General features: G+C 59.0%; 1 protein-coding gene across 1 annotated transcript; it reads left to right on the forward strand.

The window, feature by feature from the left end:
• Positions 1-185: 185 nt before the first annotated feature.
• On the forward strand, positions 186-19,544 carry LOC112124451 (collagen alpha-2(XI) chain-like; the record flags this gene model as incomplete). The annotated part of the gene is made up of 27 exons (XM_026647177.2): positions 186-350; positions 852-1,037; positions 2,918-2,977; positions 3,991-4,032; positions 4,148-4,210; positions 4,681-4,755; positions 6,739-6,825; positions 7,850-7,906; positions 8,312-8,365; positions 9,024-9,077; positions 9,173-9,226; positions 9,901-9,954; positions 10,855-10,908; positions 11,154-11,198; positions 14,208-14,261; positions 14,354-14,398; positions 14,776-14,829; positions 15,051-15,095; positions 15,218-15,271; positions 15,779-15,823; positions 16,131-16,184; positions 16,758-16,802; positions 17,894-17,947; positions 18,040-18,147; positions 18,434-18,487; positions 18,577-18,630; positions 19,363-19,544. Coding segments are annotated over exons 1-27 (1,781 nt in total), but the record flags the coding sequence as incomplete, so codon positions are not given.
• Positions 19,545-19,608: the final 64 nt, after the last annotated feature.

A 19,608-nucleotide genomic window follows, 5' to 3' on the forward strand; every position in this document is an offset into this window, starting at 1 on the left:
CATCTGTCCTCATGCATATCCATCCATCCATTCACGTGCATATCCATTCATCTATCCATCTGTCCTCATGCATATCCATCCATCCATCCATCTGCATATCCATCCATCCATCTTTCTTCCCCTGCTCCCATGACTGCTGTTCCAACCCTGTTCCCCCCTGGCCCTGGCGACCCCTGAACCCCCCCCCCCCCGCCCAGGATGTGGGGCTGTCCCCTACAGAGGAGCCCTGGGGGGCTGGCGAGTACCTGGATTATACCCTACCCCCTGACCAGGACCCTGATGGTGACTACTGGGAGGAGACAATGGGGCTGGAGGTGACTCCCCCCTCCCCCTTGGAGCCCTGGGCTGAGGTAACCGCCCTGGGGTTGGACTGAGGGGTGGCTAAGGGGCTGGATGGGAAGGAGCAGGGGGCTGAGCTGGCTCCAGGGCGAGGTCTAGCTCCGCCCTAGTTCCCACAGCCCCACTATCTGTCTCAGTGGGGTGGGGCCTTAAAGCCTCCCCATGCAATTCAGGGCTGGTCCCCCGAGAGCTGCCTCTGTGCTGATCCCACGATGGAAGAGATGGAGATCCTGGGGGAGAGGCTCCAGGGGGCAGAGATAGGGGTCTGTGGGGAAAGGACTGAGGATTTGGGACTGGGGGTCAGGACTCCTGGGTTCTATTTCCATCTCTGGGCGGAGAATGGGGTCTAATGGGTTAGAGCCGGGAGAGAGGGGGCTGGGAGTCAAGGAGGTCTGGTGGATCCAGTTTTGGCACATCTCCTTGAGCCTGTCTCCCAGTAGGTGCCGTGCTGTGCATTAATGCGTTGCTGGGTTTCTTCTCATTCTCCCCTTCTCCCCCATCCCGTGGGGCAGGAGGCTCCCAGCCCGCCCCCTGCCGCTCCGGGTGAGGACGAGGTGCTTGTGGAGGAGTACGTGACGGGGGAGGACACAGCTGTGACGGGGCAGGAGTACGAGTATGTCTATAAGGACTTTCCCGAGGGAGCCGAGCCATCAGAGCTGGGGCCCGTGCTCTCCGCAGAGACCCCCCAGAATGGAGGCGTAAGTGGGGCACGGGGGATGTGTCCTCGGGCCCTTCCTCCTGCTGGCCTCTCATGGATGGTCTTTCGGCGGTCGCTTCCTGTTTGTTGTGGTGTCACTTCCTGTTTGTGGTCTTTTGTTGGCGGCATTTCCTATTGTGGTGTCACTTCCTGTTTGTGGTCCTGTGTTGGTGTCTCATGGTGTCACTTCCTGTTTGTTGAGATGTCACTTCCCATTCATGGCTCTGTGTTGTTATCGTTGTGGTGTCACTTCCTGTTTGTGGCCATTTGTTGGTGTGTCCTGGCATCACTTCCTATTTGCCGTGATATCGCTTTCTGATGTGTTAATTCCTTTTGTTGATGTGTCACTTCCTGCTTTTCATGGTGTCATTGCTGTTTGCCATGTTGTCACTTCCTGTGTGGTGTCACTTCCTTGTTTGTGGCATCCTTGCCTCCTTGTCAGCATTTACTGTTGTGTCATGGTCATTTCCTGCTTGGCATCGTAGGGGTCATGGCTGTCCAGTGTGGCATCACTTCCTGTTCGCTGCCTTCACTTCCTGTCCAGTGTGGTGGTCGCTTCCTGTCTTTGGCAGTCCTTCCCTGCACCTCACTGACCATTGTGTCACTTTCCCTCCGCCATTCCATTTCCTGTGATGCGCTTCCTCTCTTGTGAGGTCACTTCTTGCTCAGAGTGACATCAGCACCCTCTCCCCCACCTCGTATGTTCAGAGATGTGCCTGTCATGCCCCGATGGCATTGCACCGGATGTTGTAGCCATGACATCCTCTGCCTTGGCAATGCCCCTAACCCGCCAGGGCATCCCCACTCTGTGATGTCATCTTACGCCCTGTGATGTCATCCCCATGTACAGCCATCTCTGTTATTCACCCACCTCCCTGAGTATTGTCAGTGCTGGTGTCAATTACCGATTTGGGGGGATAACCCCCAAAAGGGGTGCGGTAATTCCCCTCCCCCCACGCTGCCATCTCAATGGGGCTGGGGATTCAGGGCCAGGGGCATCTCCAGATGTGGGCCTTTAAATGTCTCCTCCCCATGACCCCCTCCCCTGGGGTGTGTTTCACCTGGTGATGTAACCTGTCCTCCGTTTCCGTTCAGAGCCGCTGTGGGTCGCGATGCATTGATTAGCTCAGAGCTAACAGAGCATCCTAACTCAACAGGCCCAGAGGCTCCAAGGGGGCTGTTAGGGGTGAGGATGGGCTCCAATGAGAAACGGCAGCCGTGTCTGCCTAGGTCCCAGGAGGGTAACTGAAGGGTTGGGACAAAATCCTGGGGCCTTACACAGAACCTGCCCCAGGTTTACTCTAGCTTTACTCAGACTTTACTCCACATTTACACAGACTCTGCTCCACGGAAATGCAGACCTTACTCCAGTTTCACTCAGACTTTACTCCACATTTACATAGACCCTGATTTGCATTTTCTTCACCTTTACTCCACTTTTATTCAGACCCTGCTCCATTTAAATGCAGATTTTTGCTCCATGTGTACTCCATTTTTACTCAGACTTTACTCCACATTTACACAGATCCTGCTCCGTTTTCAGAGCTTTCTCCAGTTTTACTCAAACTTTACTCCTATTTTACTCCGAATTTAGTGAGATGAGCTCCACTTTTATTTGCACCTCGCTTGGACCCTGCTCCATTTTCACTGAGCCCTTGCACCAGTTTTGACTCAGACTTTGCTTCACTTTTCCTCAGACCATGGGGGATAGGGAGCCTCCGTTAACAGAGCCTGGGGCGGTGCGGCTGAGTGGTGCTGGACGAGCCCTGCCTCCCGGTGTGGGAGCTGGGATTTGCAGGGCTGGGAGGGTGCCAGAGTGGGGCCTCGGGTGCGTTATATTGACCGGGCCCCTCTTTGCGGTTATATGTGTGTTACCCCCAGGCTGTGCGCGGAGTCAGAGGCTACAAAGGAGAGAAGGGAGAGCCGGCCGTCATGGAACCGGTAGGTCCCTGCGTCGACGGGTTGGGGGAGACCAATTGCTCCCACCAGCCCCTCCATTGTTCGTGCCTGGACGTTGCCCATCTCTGCATAGTCCAGGCCCTGGGTGCCCCACCCCATGCAGCCCCCCCAATGCAGGATATCCTGCTGTACATGGGACAGAGCCCCCCCAGCGCCTCCTGTCCTGTCTCAGCCCCTGCCCTAGTCAGGGATCAGCGCGCCCTGCATGCCCCGTCACAGGTCACCTGGGCCTGGAGCCCCCCCGGGGTGTGTGTGTGCGATGGACGTAGTGATCTGTAGTGTGATGATCAGGCACAGACGAGTGTATGTATGCAGGGGGGCAGGGTGCGCATGGCAGGATGGGACATGTGTGCGTGTCTGCACACACCTGTGTGAACAAGCATATATGTATTGTCACACCTTAAGTGTGAAAAATCATGCGTGTGCACATATGTTGCATGTGCCTCTGAGTGTGTGCATGAGTTTGCACAGGCCCCTGCATGCAGATTCACATTTGCATCTGTCTGTCAGTGCTTGCACCTGTTCCTGTGCACAATTGTGTATGCGTGTGCAAATGTGTATTTGCGAGTGCCTGTGTGTGCACATCTAGTTTGCATGTAGGTGTTAGTTCCCATGCGTGTGCATCTGTTACGCACCATGGCGTGTGTGTGTGTGTATTTGCACACCCTGGTGCATGCATGCCACCGTATTTGCATGTTTGGGTTAGTATATGTCTGTGTGCGTGGGAGGGTGCACAGTCGTGTGTGCACAGTCCATGGCCCTCTCTCCTGAAGGGGGGAGTGGGCGAGGGGTGTGGATGAGCCAGGAGATCCTCCCCCTTTTCAAACTCACCTGGGCAGTCCCCAGTCTCTCTAGGGCACCTCATGGCCGGGGCCGTGTCTGCCCAAGGCCTCCTCAGCTGGGGGCTCTATTCCCCCCCCCCCCGGCCCGCTGTGCCCTCGCCCCACCCGGGCCTGTTGCTGGCGTAACCCTGTTCTCTGCCTCTTGTTCTGCAGGGAATGCTGGTGGAGGGCCCCCCCGGCCCTGAGGGACCTGCGGTAAGAGCCTGTCTGTCTGTCTGTCCGGGGAGTTCTGGGGGAAGCTCTGGGGCTGGGGGCAGATCCCCCTGCTGGTGCATTAACCTCACTGTGTGTGTCTCATGTGTTTCCTCAGGGCATATCGGGGCCGCCGGGCACACAGGGCCCCCCGGGACCCACAGGAGATCCTGGCGAGAGGGTGAGTGCGAGCTGGAACCTGGCCCCATGGCAGGGGTTGTGGGTCCAGCATCAGCTCTGGGGGAGACCGCGGCCCCCCTTCCAAGGGAGGAGTGAGTGGGTGTTTGCACGGGGAGGCGCGAGTGTGCGCTGGGGTGGGATGTCATTGTGCCCCCTTGGCTGGAGAAGGCGCTGTGCGTGTGAGTGCCTGGGAGTGTGCATGCGTTAGCGTGTGTGATTGTGCACATGTATGCATACGCAGCGCCGATGGCCTGGGGTGTTTGGGGATAGACCAGAGATCCCGGCAAGGGTCAGTGTGTGTCAGGGTGCTGGGAGAATATGAGACTGGCACTGTGTGGGGGGAAGATCGGCGCATCGCTGGGGGAGCTGTGGGTGCTGAGAAGGGCAGGGGCAGCAGCAGCACTGTCTGAGGGGACGATCGGAACCCCCCCCCAATGCAATAACCTCCCGCTCTGCCTCTCTCTCCAACAGGGTCCTCCTGGCCGTTCAGGTCTCCCTGGCTCGGATGGGACGCCTGGACCTCCTGGCACGTCTCTCATGCTCCCTGTGAGTAAGGAGGTGTTTGATGGATAATGATGGGGCTGCTGCAGTCTGGAATGGAATGGGCGAACATAGGCTGATTAGGGTCTAGAACAGCAGGTGAAGGTGCTGATAGGGTAACCTAGAACTGGGGTGGCTCTGTGGGATCTAGAATAAAACTAGAAGAAATACTTGTGGGAGCTGGACCAAGGAAGTGTATGGAAGGTGGGGGCTCTCAGGTCTAGAATAAAACCAGGGGAATTAATTGTGTGATCTAGAACCAGAAAGGATCATGTGGGTTTGTGGGTCTTGAATAAATCAGGGAAGACTCTCATTGTGTTACCTAGAACTAGGGACAATATGATGTGTCTGTGGAAGTCTAGGGCAGGCATGGGGATTCAGCTAGCAGTATCCAGAACTAGTAGGTGATACAATGGGTCTGTGGGGCTCAAGAACTCAGATACCTAATTCCGTAGACTATACTGTGGGCCTGCAGGGTCTAGAATAAAACAAGAGGAACTCTGATAGTATGGCCTAGAACCAGAGAGGATAGATGGACCTGTAGGGATTTAAAAGGGATGAGAGAACAGAGATGGTGTTACCTAGAACTGGGGAGGATACAGTGGGTCAGCTGGAGTCTAAAACAAAAAGGGGGGAACTCTAGTACTGTGATCTAGAACTGAAGATTGTAGAGTGGATCTGTGAGGATCTAAGATATGGGAGAGAGGAGGCTGACTCTCTTAGCTAGTCCTGGTTAGTATGTAGTGGGGCTATTTGAATGTAGAACCCAGAGAGTAACTCCTAAAACAGAGGTATGTCTGTGACGAACTGGGACTGTTCTTACTGTGGTCTGTGAATGCTGACAGGGGAGTGTGGCTAGGATAGTCTGCATGGGGGGAGGGGAGACTGACCAAGGGAGAATACCTGAGCATGTAACATGAGAACCCAGGAAGGGGGAGAGGTGAGGTGACGCCTTTGCCCGGGAAACTGAACAAAGGCTGTGGGAGGGGTCGCTGAAGGCAGAGTGGGAGAAGCTGGCTAGTGACCATGGCTGGGAGGCAGACAGGGCTCTGACCTCCCAGGGGGGCTAGGGTGCCCGGGGACCCCAAGATGGACCTAACTGAGGGGGGTCCTGTTGTCTGTGCCTGCAAGACCTGTCTTGGACTGTATTCCTGTCGTCTAAATAAACCTTCTGCTTTACTGGCTGGCTGAGAGTCATGGTGAATCGCAGGATGCCGGGGGTGCAGGGCCCTGAGTCCCCCCACACTCCGTGACAATGTCAGAGTATAAATCTGTAACAGATGAGATGGATTCTACAAATATTACCTAAAACCAGAGAAGATGTCTAGGTCTAGATCAGAAGAAAAACCTGTGATCTAGAACTGGAGATTGCACAGTGGATGGGCCTGCGTGGAATCTAGAACAGGACAGGAGGACTCTGGTGCTGTTCTCTAGAAATGTAGATAATATAATAGGGATATGGGAATTTAGGATAGAAGGGAGAGCTCTCGTAGCGTGATCTAGAACTGGAGAGTACAGTGAGTTGAGAACCGAAAGGCTAGTGCTAATAGCATTATCTAGAACCAAAGATGATGCAGGGAGTCTATGGGAGTCTAGAACAGAAGGGTGAACCCTGATAGCATTACCTGAAACTAGCAAGGATATACAGTGAGCTTATGTGAGTATGGAACAGAAATGGGCACTCTAGTAGTATTACCTAGAACCATAGAGCATGCAGTGGATATGTGTGAGTCTAGACGAGAAGGGGGAATACCAAGAATGCAGCCCGGAATTGGATAGGTTGCAGTAAATCTCTGGGAGTCTAGAACAGGCCAGGGGAACTCTGGCAATGTGATCTGCCCCCCTCCGCCCATTGTGAAGTGTGAAGGACAGAGCAGGCCTTGGGATCTGGAGCTCTAGGAAGGGCTCCGGGCATGTCTCCCAGGAGCCCAGTTCTGGGATGGCGGCAGTGTGATTTTCACAGCTGAAGGTTTGTCGTTTGTCCCCCAGTTCCGGTTTGGGAGCAGCGGTGGAGACAAGGGGCCTGCGGTGTCAGCACAAGAGGCACAAGCGCAGGCCATCTTACAGCAAGCCCGGGTAAGTCCAGATGGAGACAGGGCAGGGAGAGTTGGGCTGGGTCGGGGATCCAAGGAGCCTGGAAAAGATCCTGCCTTATTCTCTTCCCTGGAGCCCTGATAAATTTGGTAATCGAGAACCCAGATACCAATGGGTTGTCACCTTTCTAGAGCCTCAGTGGGATCACAATTTATTACCTTTCTAGAACCATGTTAAGGGTCACTCTTTTATTGTTCTTTAAGATCCCATACCAAATAGTGGTCAGTGCCCTTCCAGAGCTTCCCCAAGGTCACAATTTACTGCCACTCTAGAATGGCAGGATAATGGTTTGTCACCTTTCTAGAATCTCAGCAGATCCCCGTTTCTTATCCTTCTAGGTTCATTCATAACCTTATGGTTAAGTAGCTCTTCAACAACATCTCAGTGTACTGCCCTTCTAGAACCAGGACGAGATTACAATCGACTGCTCTCTGGAACCGCGGGGGTTACAATCTATGCCCACCTAGAACCCTTACAAGTGTCACAAAACAGTTTACTGCATTTCTAGAACCCCAAGACTATCATGGATCATTGCCTTAAAACTGTGATTTGATTTATCTTCCCTTCAAACCTCAAACCTTATTAACCCTCCCGAGTGCGGAGCAAATCACAGTTTCCCCTGTTCTAGAACTCCAATGAGGCCCCAACTTGTCACCCCTCTAGAACCCTAATTCTAGGACCATGATTGTCCCCTTCTAGAACCCCGCTGACATCACAATGTGCTTTTTCCTAAAAGCCCAGTAAGTCTGTAGCTTCATTTCTAGAACACCGAGTGTCGCTGTTTCCCCTCCAGTCTATCGATGCTGATAAATTCATGTTTTATTCCCCTCTTAGATCTCCAACTAGGACCCCATTCTTACCCCCCAAGCCCCAGTAATTTTCTGGATCCCCATGTTTCCTGTTCAGCCCTGTTCTGGTCCCAGCCCTTATTCCCTGCTTTATTCTGTGTTTGGCTGGGATCCTGGCTTGCTGCAGTCTAATTCTCCTTCTCCTCTCTCCCCCCCAGATGGCCCTGCGTGGCCCCCCAGGACCCATGGGATACACCGGCCGGCCTGGGCCCCTGGTAGGTACCTGCTCTGGGCCGGGCTTGGGAGGAGGCATCGCTTGATGGCTGGTGCTTTGGGGATGTGGGAGTGGGTGTCAGGGCTTAGGGGGACGTGTCGGCTTGTCCCTGGGGTGGGACACGGAGTGCTGGAGTCACTAGGGCTTCATGTCCTTGTGTTTCCCATGCTCTGGGCATGTGGGGCTGTGGGGCTGGTGTCACTGGAATGTCACGTCCCCAGGTTCTGTGGGTCCCAGTGCCCTGGGGTGTGGGGCAGGGGGTAGGGCGGGGGGCTGGTGTCACTGGAATTTCACGTCCCCGGGTTCTGTGGGTCCCAGCACCCTGGGGAGATTGTGGGGAGGGTTGTGGCCCTGAGCCCACGTGCTGCCCCCCTGTAACCCCCTCTGCTCTGCTGTCTCATTCCAGGGGCAGCCAGGGGGCTCCGGGCTGAAGGGGGAAGCCGGAGACTTCGGACCCCAGGTAACAGGCTTGGCCTTGGCAGGAGATGGGGGGGTTGGAGCCCAGCACGACCCCGACTCTGACCCCTGGCTCCTGCCCTGACCTCTTGCTCCAACCCATGGACATGACCCCTGTCACTGACCTCTGACCCCTTCACCCTGACCTCTCTCTCCAGCCCATGACCCTGGTCTCTGAACCTGGCTCCCAATCATTGGCCCCGACCAGCGTGAATGACCCGTGACCCCCACCTCTGTTCTGTGCCCCTAACTCACGATTAGTGGCCCCTGACCTTGATGTCTAACCCGTGACGCTGGCAAGTGACCTCTGACCCCTGGTTCGACGCTGGATTTATTCTGGGCTGTTTGGATCACAGGCTCCTGTGACTTATAACCCTGACCCAGAGCCGGGGTCGCTGCCGCCCGCCCCTCTGTTTACCCTTTGTTACCGCTCTCTGCCACCCCACCCCTCATTAACCCTTCAGACACTAGGAAAGAACCCCCCCGTCTGACCCCATGAGCCCCGTCCCACCCTGGAGCCTAACCCTGATCTGACCCCCCAGAATCCCCATTAGCCCCTCGGACCCTGGAGAGCTCCCACCCCCATTTCTCCCTCTTCTCTCCCCCCCATGCTGCTTGTGGGGGAAGCTCTGCTCACCCTTTCCCTCCCTCTCTCTCTGTAGGGACCCCGCGGGCCGCAGGGCCTGTCTGGCCCCCCGGGGAAGCCTGGAAGGAGGGTAAGTGTGTGGATCCTGACGGGGATACCCCAGGGTGGGGGCAGTTCTGTGCCCGGAGAGCCTCCTCTCACCCCATCTCTGTGTCTCTCTGGCAGGGTCGTGCTGGAGCCGACGGCGCTCGGGGGATGCCTGGGGAGCATGGCGTTAAGGTAACGGGGTCATGGCTTCCGTGGACAAGGCACTGGGTGTGAGCTGGCCTCCATAGGCTGGTGATCCACTAGGTCCCAGCACTGTAGATCCATGGATGATCCAGTAGGTCACTGCTCTGGTGACCCACTGGACTGTAGCAGTGTTGATCCAGTAGGTTGCGTTGCTGGTAATCCACTAGGTCACTGCCCCTACGAATCCATCAATAGTTCATGAGGTGAAGGCATTGAAGATCACTAGATCACCTGAGCTGGTTATCCACTGAGTGTGCATGAATCCAAGGGTAATCCACTCTTCTAGTAACTCACTCATTCAGCATGACGATCCATTAGTGATCTAGTCATTTGCTGTGTGAGTGATCCACTCAGTGCGTACATGAATCTCCTGGTGATGCACTGTCCTGGTAACCCACCCACGCAGCGTGGTGATCCTCGTGCACCAGAGATCCACTCTAGCACGTTGGAGACCCACTAACTCAACCAGCGACCCTCCCGTTCCGTGTGGGAACATCACTGCTTCAGAACAGGGATCCCCGGGGGCCCACCCTCGTTCCCAATGGGGATTTGCAGCCCACCTCCCGGGGATGGGGTGCCCTGGCTGGGAGGGGGTCCTGCAGGGGCGTCTCCCCAGCTGGGGCGTGCTGGCTCAGGGAGCTGTTCTGTGCTTCTCTCCGCAGGGCGACCGAGGCTTTGACGGGTTGCCGGGGCTGCCGGGGGACAAGGGGTACAGGGTGAGTCACGTTGGCCGGGCGCCTCGTGGTGGTGGTGGTGGGGGGACAGTCCTGGTGCACTGTTGGGATCTCCCTGAGAGATGGGGTGACCCCGCGGTCAGTTCTGGCCAGCCCATGTGTGTGCTACACAATTGTGCACCCCCCTCTGAGCATTGATACACACACAACTGTACATCACACAGCCAGAGCCGCTGCCCCCCCTTCGCAGTCACACGCCGCCTACCAGCACACACAAGCGTATCTACGCACACAGATATACACAGTCTAGTTCCAGCAGGGCTTGTTTCGGGGCAGACCGACGTCCGGAGCGACACAGGGGCAGCTGAGCCCTTCTGGCCTCAAAATCTACTCACAGTCTTACGCACCCTGCGCAACGCACACAGCCACAGCCAGGCGGAACACTACACACGCACAACCACGCACATCCCCACAGCCGTGTCACCACAAACACAGCGCACCGCGCAGTACATACACATCCTCCCACTTGTGCAGCCAGGTGTGTGCAATCACACAGTCACATAGACACAACCACGCACACGCTAACGTTCTCCTAACTATCTGTGCACACACTCAGATACGCAACAATACACACAAAGCCACTGCATTCACACACAGCCCCACACACGTGCAGTCACACAAACATAGTACACACAGCACACCTGCAATTGTACACATGCACACAACAACACAGCTGCACACAGTTCACAGCACAACACATACACATCCGGCACATTTGCGATGCACCCCCCGCCCTGCAATTACATACTCAGTCACACTCACCCCCACGGCACATGCAGCTGTGCCCCCATCACACACAGCCACCCGTAAAGCCCCTGCGCATCCCATGTACACAGCCCCCATGGCTCCCCACCCAGCTGATCCACGGCTTTGTCCCCGCAGGGTGAGACGGGTTCCCAAGGCATCCCAGGCCCCCCTGGTGAGGACGGGCAGCGGGTGAGTAACTGCTCATTGGAGGGTCTGGGGGGTGGGAGGGAGACTGAGGGGAGCTGGGGTGGCTCCCTGGGGAGGGAGCTGTGGGAGAGCTGAGGGGAACAGGGAGAGGGGGAATGGGGAGATGGAGGGGGCTGGAGGTGGGGGGAGCAGAGGGAGCTGGAAACGGGGAGCAGGGATGGCTGGGGGGAGCTGAGCTTGCTCCCCCTCCCCGTTCTCTGCCTCACCCCCTTTTTCTCTTCCCCCAGGGAGACGATGGAGAGGTCGGCCCCAGAGGGCTCCCTGGAGAACCGGTACGTCCCCTCCCTGCCAGTCTGCCAGTGTGAGAGGGGGCAGCTCCCCAGGGTGGTGCAGAGGGATAATCGGGGCCCCATTTACCCTGCCCCCCCCGGGATTTACTCCCCCTCCACTCCATGGAATTGGGCCCCATGATCCACACTTTTCTGGCCCTGCCTGAGTCTGCAGAGGGCCTGAAACCACTGCTCTGAGGGCAGGCAACTGCCCCAGCTGAGCCTTGATTCTCAACCCCTTGGCTCTCAGCTCTGTGTTGTTAACCCAGGGGTGGGCAAACTTTCTGGCCCGAGGGCCACATCTGGGTATGGAAATTGTATGGCGGGCCATGAATGCTCACGAAATTGGAGCTTGAGGTGTGGGAGGGGGTGAGGGCTCCGGCTGGGGGTGTGGACTCTGGGGTGGAGCCAGAAATGAGGAGTTCAGGGTGCGGGAGGGGGCTCTGGGCTGGGGCAGGGGGTTGGGGTGCAGGAGGGGGTGAGGGCTCCGGCTGGGGGTGCAGACTCTGGGGTGGGGCTGGGGATGAGGGGTTTGGGGTGCAGGAGGGGGTTCCAGGCTGGGACCGAGGGGTTCGGAGGGCAGGAGGGGGATCAGGGCTGGGGCGCAGCGGGAGGCTCAGGGATGCAGGCTCCGGGCGGCACTTACCTCAAGCAGCTCCCAGAAGCAGCGGCATGTCTCCCCTCCAGCTCCTACGTGGAGGCGCGGCACCGGCCATGCGGCTCTGCGTGCTGCCCCGTCCGCAGGTGCCGCCCCCACAACTCCCATTGGCTGCGGTTCCCAGCCAATGGGAGCTGCAGAGCTGATGTTTGGGGCGGGGGCAGTATGAGGAACCCCCTGGCTGCCCCTACATGTAGGAGCCGGAGGGGGGCCGTGCCGCTGCGTCCGGGAGCCACGCAGAGCCACGGCACATGCGGAGTGGGGCAAGCCCCTGACCCCGCACGCCAACGGGAGCTCGAGGGCTGGATTAAAAGGTCTGATGGGTCGGACGTGGCCCGCGGGTCATATTTTGCCCACCCCTGTGTTAACCCCTCTCCATAAAATCACCATTAACCATTGAACCTACTGATGGCAAAATCAAAGCCCAACGTTAACTGCTTCACCCCCCTCACTTCAGCAGAAACAAGCCAGTTAATGGGTTACCCCCAAACCTCCATCTGCTCCCAGCTGTGTCCAAACTGCCCCCTCTTCTGTGCCTCCGGCACCCCTGGTATTGGACTGGACTCCTTGGTGCCCCAGGAGCTGGCAGTGTGGAGGGGGCGAATTTGAAATTGGCAGGATTTAGCCAAGGGTTGGCACGGCGTGGAAGGGATCCACATTGGGCCCTAGACTCCTTTTGAAAATCCCAGCCTGGGTCCCTGAAGACGCCGTTAGGGGTAGGCCAAAAACTGGGGGTGCTAGTGCCCTGTTGCTGGGGAGACGTGGGATGGGAATGCAGCCAGCTCTGGACAGGGGAGCGCCGACTAGTGCAGGGAACACTCTGACCTATCGGTTTGGAAAATGGGTCCCAGGCAGGGGATTGGGGCTGGCACTATGATTGGGCTAGGTGTTGGGATTGGGGCTGCCATTAGCGTTAGGGTTGAGATGGGCTTTGGAATTGGTGCTAGGGTTGGGGTTAGGGTTGGCATTAGGCTTAGTGTGGGAGTTGACATTGGGGTGGGGTGGAGTTGGCATTGGGATCGCAGTTGGTATTAGGGTTGGTTGGGACTGGAGTTGGTGTTAGAGTTGGCGTTGACGTTGGAGTTGGTGTTAGGGATAGTGTTGGTGATAGGGTTGGCACTGGGATTGGTGGTAGGATTGTTGTTGGTGTTAGAGTTGGGATTGGAGCTGGAGTTGGGATTAGGGTTGACGCTGGGATTGGAATAGGAGTTGGTGTTAGGGCAGGCGTTGGGGTTCGGAGTTGTCGTTGGAGTAGGCTTTGGCATTGGTGTTAGGATTGTGGTTGGAGTTAGGGTTGGGGTGGGTGTTGGAGTTGGTATTAGGGTTGGAGTTGGGATTGGAGTAGGCGTTGGCGTTAGGGTTGGCGTTGGGGTTCAGAGTTGGCGTTGGAGTTGGCATTAGGATTGTGGTTGTTGTTAGGGTTGGGGTGGACGTTGGAGTTGGTATTAGGGTTGGTGTTGGGATTGTAGTAGGCGTTGGTGTTAGGGCAGGTGTTGGGGTTTGGTTGGGTTTGTTTTCTCTTTTCTCCTGTCCCTTCCCCCCTCTGTTACATTTACAGATTTGACATTGTTTGGAAAAGCTACAGCCGGGGGTGGGGGGAGGATGAGAACCCCCCAAAATCCTTTCTCCTGGCGCATTTGGTAGTAAAACCCAGGACAAATGCAAGCGTCTGGACTCTCTGAAACCCTGGGTTTATCGGCAGCCCGAGCGGAGCGAACGTTCCCACGTGGTGCCCGATTCCCCGTTGCCCGGAACTCTTCCCCGAGAGCAGTTCCCTTTTGGACGAGCCCCCGGAAGCTGTTTGGGGGTTAGCCCGGTGCTACCCACGGGGTGGACGGATGAGCCGTCCGGGGCCAGGCCTTGGGGACAGAGCGAAACCAGCTGGGGATCTGGCCTGTGGGGTCCCCCTGTGCCTGCCCCTGGCAGACTCCACAAGGGCCCAGCGTCTCCTAATACGGGTGCCAGCGGAGTCTCGTTGCACTGAAACTGAGGGGGCTTAGCACTATGTCCCAGGATGCTCTGGGGTTTCACCCCAGCACGTGGCCCAGGGTCTGGGATCGGAGAGGGGCAGGGTCTGCACCACGGAGCAGCGTCCTCATGGGGTCCTCAGCTCCAGGGCTTGTGTGTTGCTTGCTCAGTGTGGTGCTGGGAGCGCTGGCTGGTGCAAGGTGTGTGTGTGTGTGCACATCTGTCTGTGTCTGTGTGCGTGCGCACACCTGTGCTGGTGTTTGCTGGGCGGGGGGGAGGGTAGTGTGAGGGGCAATTGCTGGCTCCCCCCATAGCCCCGTTGGGGGGACTCACGCCCAGCTTTGTCCCCACAGCCTCACTAACTCTGGTCTCTCCCCTCCCTCCAGGGACCCAGAGGTTTGCTTGGACCCAAAGGCCCACCGGGGATCCCCGGGCCTCTGGTAAGTGCCACGCACGGCATCCCAATTCCCCCCGCCCCCATAACCCCCACCACACTAACCTCCATCTGTCCATCTGTCTGTCTCCTCCGCAGGGCGTGCGTGGCATAGATGGTCCCATCGGGCCCAAAGGGAACCTGGTGAGTCAGCATGGCTGTCTGTCTGTCTGTCTGCGCTGCCCGGTCCTGCGATGGACTGGGTTGGAAATGCCTTAGGGGCCCCACAGCCGGGGACTCTGCCACTGTGAGCTTCCCCTACTGCAGTGCCCCCAGCCGGGGACTCTGGTGCTGCGAGTTTCCCCTACAGCAGTGCCCCCAGCTGGGGACTTGGGTGTTACGAGCTTCCCCTACAGCAGTGCCCCCAGATGGGGTCTCGGTGCTGGGAGCTTCTCCTACAGCAGTGCCCCCATCCAGTGATCCCAGTGTTGTGAGCTTCCCCTACAGCAGTGCCCTCTCTCCCTTCTGTATAACACACGGGTGGCTCTGGTTCTAACTCCAGTTGTGTCTGACTGTTACAGGGGCCGCAAGGTGAGCCAGGCCCCCCAGGTCAGCAGGGAACTCCAGGCACCCAGGTAAGGAAAACCCTTTCCCTGAAACAGCCCAGCTCTGGGGACACGGGGTCCAGTGGGGCGGGGAGGCTGGGAGCCAGGACTCCTGGATTCCGTTCCTGCTCTGGGAGGGGAGTGGGGTCTAGTGGTTAGAGCAGGGGGGCTGGGAGCCAGGACTCCTGGGTTCTATCCCCGGCTCTGAGTGGGCAGTGGGGGCTGGATCTGACCATGTGTCTCTCTTTCAGGGATTGCCTGGCCCACAAGGTGCTATGGGGCCCCCCGGAGAGAAGGTGAGTGCCCCGAACCTACCCTGCCCCCCCCCAGTATTGTGCAGCCCCCACATGGGCCAGGGTCACACAACGGGGGTCTCTGCTCTGCCTGCTCTGATCTCTACTTTTCTCTCTCTCTGCAGGGTCCCAGAGGCAAACCTGGCCTCCCCGGCATGCCGGGGTCCGACGGGCCTCCCGTGAGTAACCTGCTCACCCCAGCTTAGGGTTACCATATTTCAGCAAGCAAAAAAGAGGACGGGAGGAGCCCTGCCCTAGCCCCGCCCCCTCCCCTCCCACTTCCCGCCCCCCTCAGAACCCCCAACCCTCCCCCCCGCTCCTTGTCCCCTGACTGCCCCCTCCTGGGACCCCTGCCCCTAACTGCCCCCCAGGACTCCACCCCCTACCTAAGCCTCCCTGCCTCTTGTCCCCTGACTGCCCCCTCCTGAGACCCTCCCCCCATCCTAACTGGCCCCCTAGGACCCTACCCCCTACCTGCACCCTGACTGCTCCAACCCTTATCCACACCCCCACCCTCAAGAGTCACAGGCAGGGGGCACTGCCCTTGCCACAGGAGCGGAGGGGGGATGTTGGGGTGGCTCCCCAGGCAGGGGGACAGAGCAACGCCCAGGAGTTAAGTGCTTTGGTGCTGGTGTTAATGGTTCATCCCTCTCTGGCTTCTCCCTTTCCCATTCCCTCCCTCTCAGGGGCATCCGGGGAAGGAAGGTCCGTCGGGAACCAAAGGTAACCAGGTAAGGGGATAACGTCCACTCCTGCCCCTTCCCATCATCCCCCCAGACCCCAATATCCCCTCGCCTCTCAGGCACCGGGGTCAAGCCCCCCTCCCCCCAGTCCTAGCGCTTTCAGACCTTGGCGGCCACGTCACAGCCCCCCAGGTGCTGGGGTGAGGTACTAAGACCCTGTCCCCCAACGTGCTGGGGTCAGAGCCCCCGGGTCAGTGGGGTGATGTCTCCCATCCGTGATTCTAACCCCTCCTCGTAGGGAGCAGGGACACCAGCGACTCTCCCCTGTGATTGGTCTAATCTCTCTCTATTGCAGGGTCCGTCCGGTCCCCAAGGTCTGATTGGCTACCCAGGCCCACGTGGTGTGAAGGTAAGCGGCTGATTGGTCCCAGGACTTGGCGTGACTCTTTGGGACTGGGATATTACCCACAATTCTTAGTAAGGATGGGTGAAGGTACAGAAGCCAGGAGGTCCCTGCCCCTCAAGGGGAGAAGAGGATTCTGGCTAGAGTGGAAAACAAGACAAGAGGACTGTAGCCAATGGGATCCAGGACTCCTGGGTTCTCTCCCCGGCTCTGGAAGGGGAGTGGGGGCTAGTGGATTAGAGCAGGGGGGGCTGGGAGCCAGGACTCCTGGGTTCTATCCCGGCTCTGGAAGGGGAGTAGGGTCCGAGGATTAGAGCAGGGAGCGGTGAGAGCTGGGAGCCAGGACTCCTGGGTTCTCTCCCCGGCTCTGGAAGGGGAGTGGGGGCTAGTGGGTTAGAGCAGGGGGGGCTGGGAGCCAGGACTCCTGGGTTCTATCCCGGCGCTGGGAGGGGAGGGGGGGCTTGTGGATTAGAGCGGGGGTGGGCGGCTGGGAGACAGGACTCCTGGGTTCTCTGCCTAGATCTGTGGGTGGTCTCTGCAGTGCAGCTTACCCTGTTGAACTCTCCCTGTCTCTCCCAGGGCGTGGATGGAATTCGGGGGCTGAAGGGTCACAAGGGTGAGAAGGTGAGTTCTGCTTCCCCGACCCTCAACCGCAGGTCAGACATGATGCTGGCAGCACCGCACAGCGCCCCCTAGTGCCCGGCTGGGGAACTGGTGCATGGCACGCCCTAGTGCCATGCTGGGGGAATGGCGCACAGCGCCCCCTAGTGCCAGGTTGGGGGAATGGCACACAGAGCCCCCTAGTTCCAGGCTGGGGGAATAGTGCATGGCACGCTCTAGTGCCATGCTGGGGGAATAGCGCACAGTGCCCCCTAGTGCCCGGCTGGGGGAATAGTGCACTGCACGCCCTAGTGCCGTGCTGGGGGAATGACGCACAGCGCCCCACTTGGTGCCATGCAGGGGAAATGGTGCACATGCCCCTTAGTGCCAGGCTGGGGGAATGGTGCACAGCGCCCCCTAGTGCCAGGCTGGGGGAATAGTGCACAGCACCCCCTAGTGCGAGGCTGGGGGAATAGTGCACGGCGCCCCCTAGCTGTGGACCCCTGACCAGGGGTCAGGAAGGGATTCCCCCCCCCCCTCCCAGTGTATTCTGAGTTTTTTGTTTTAACTCTCCTCCCCCTGCAGTGTCAGGGCCGCCCCTGGCTAGAGATGGAACCTGGAAGGCGGGGGGGGGGGGCGCTGAGGGGGCACCCAGCATTATCTCACCCATGGGCGTGGCTGGCTGGTCCTTGCACCCATGTGCAGGGTGTAGCTGATCGCCATGGGGGGGTCGGGGGGAATTCCGCCCCCCCTCAGTCTGGCAGTGACTTGGGGGTTCTCACCTTCCCCTGCAGCCTGGGGGCGGGTCACTGGCCAGGATTATCTGGGGGGGGTGTGTGTCTCTCACTTAACCCTTTCCCTGCCATTGCAGAGCCTCGGGCTCTGGTGCCCCTCAGCTCCCCCGATCTCAGCCTGTGGCAGGTAACAGCCCAGTCTCCTGGGGGCTGTGGCACTTCGGTCTCATTGCGGGGGCTGGGTTAGTGAGTGGGGGCTGGGGGGAGGCTTGTGGCCTGTGACATACAGGAGGTCGGACTGGCTGAGCTGCTGGTTCCTTCTGGCCTTTCCTCTCTGGCTGTCTGACTGTCACCGGTCTGTCTGTCTGTCTGTCTCTGCAGGGTGAGGACGGATTCCCCGGATTCAAGGGCGACTTCGGGGTGAAAGGAGACAGGGTAAGTTTGTGCCCGGAGCCCCCCGCCCCTCGCTGCCTGCCTGCTCCTGGCGATGCCAGTCTCACCCACCCCTGTTCTCTCTGCCCCCGCAGGGCGAGGTGGGTGTCCCAGGATCCAGAGGAGAGGATGGACCGGAAGGTCCCAAAGGCCGGACCGGACCCTCGGGCGACCCGGGTCCCCTCGGACTGGTGGGAGAGAAGGTGAGGAGCCGGGGCAGCATGGGGCAGGACTGGGCAGTGCCGAGCATGAGGGCGTGGACCCCTGCCCATGTGCCTGTTCCCTGCCCCCCTGAACAGCCAGCCCCCCACCCTGGGGCCAGATGGGAGCTGGCACCCACTAGAGGGGAAAGGCCCCGTGCCCCATTCCCTGCCCCCTTGAACAGCCAGCCCCCCACCCTGGGGCTGGATCAGAGTCGGCGCCCACTAAAGGGGAAAGGCCTCGTGCCCCGTCCCCCTAGTCTCATCTCTCTCTCTCTCTCTCTCGCAGGGGAAGCTGGGCGTACCAGGTCTTCCCGGATACCCAGGACGGCAAGGCCCGAAGGTGAGCACTGTGGACGGTGGGTCTATCCCCTCTGCCCCCCCTCTGCCCCCCATCACCCCCCTTAACCTGCATCTCTTCTCTCTCCACAGGGATCTCAGGGCTTCCCCGGATTCCCTGGCACCAATGGTGAGAAGGGTGCTCGGGTGAGTAACCCTCCATCACCCCCCCGGCATGGCTCCCCCCACCCCCAGCACGGCTCCCCCCACTGCCCCCCGGTGGAGTGGGGTCCATGTTTCCCTCCGCAGGAGGCATCCCCATGTGGGAAACTGTTGGGGGGACCTGGGGGAGGGGGCTGCAGGTCCTGCTGGGGGAGGGCTGACACCCCCCGCAGGGATGGATTGGAACTGGGACTTACTGGTGGGGCTGGGTGAAGAGTGAGAGGCTGTTGGGGTGTGGGGGAGGGTCTTCCGGGGACAGGCTGGATGGGGGATGGTTCTAGGTGGGGGTGTCTGCAAAGCCCTGGGTGGGGTGGGGTCCCCATAGGGGTTGGAGTTGGGGGTCCCTATAGAGCTGCGAATAGGGTGTCCTTGGGGGTGTCCTATGGGTGGGGTCTCTGTAGAGCCCTGGATTGGGGGATCCCTGTGCAGGTTCTGTGGGGTTGGGGGACCCTGCAGAGCCATGGATGGGGGGGGGTTAATGGGGGCTGGGAGGGGGGTTGGTTCTGGGTGGCGGGTTCCAGGGGTGGGTGTTAGGGGTCCCTGCCGGGCCCTGACTGGCTGAGGGGTCCCTGTGTGGGCTGGGTGGGACGTGGGGGGTCCCTGTGTGTCTCCCATGGGTGGGTACATTATGGGTCCCTGCTGGGCCCTGGCTGGCAGAGGAGTTCTCCCACGGGTGCCCATGCCCTGACTGTGTCTCACTGACTCTCTCTGTTGCAGGGTCTGTCCGGGAAGCCGGGGCCCCGGGGCGAGCGCGGCCCCTCGGTGAGTGTGGGGGGAAGCGGGGGGATTAGTGCAGCCAAGTCTCTGGGCTCCCCCCATCCATCCTCACTCCCCCCGATCCATCTCTCGACATCTGTCCAGCCTTCCATCTGTGTTCTCCTTCCATCCAGCCCTCCATCGTCCCATCCCTGCCCCGGTCCTCCGTCCCGATCCCCCTCGATCCGTCCCTTCTCATCTGTCTGT

Source organism: Terrapene carolina, unplaced genomic scaffold, assembly GCF_002925995.2.
Source record: "Terrapene carolina triunguis isolate 2854851 unplaced genomic scaffold, T_m_triunguis-2.0 Scaffold51443, whole genome shotgun sequence".
Classification (NCBI taxonomy): Eukaryota; Metazoa; Chordata; order Testudines; family Emydidae; genus Terrapene; species Terrapene triunguis.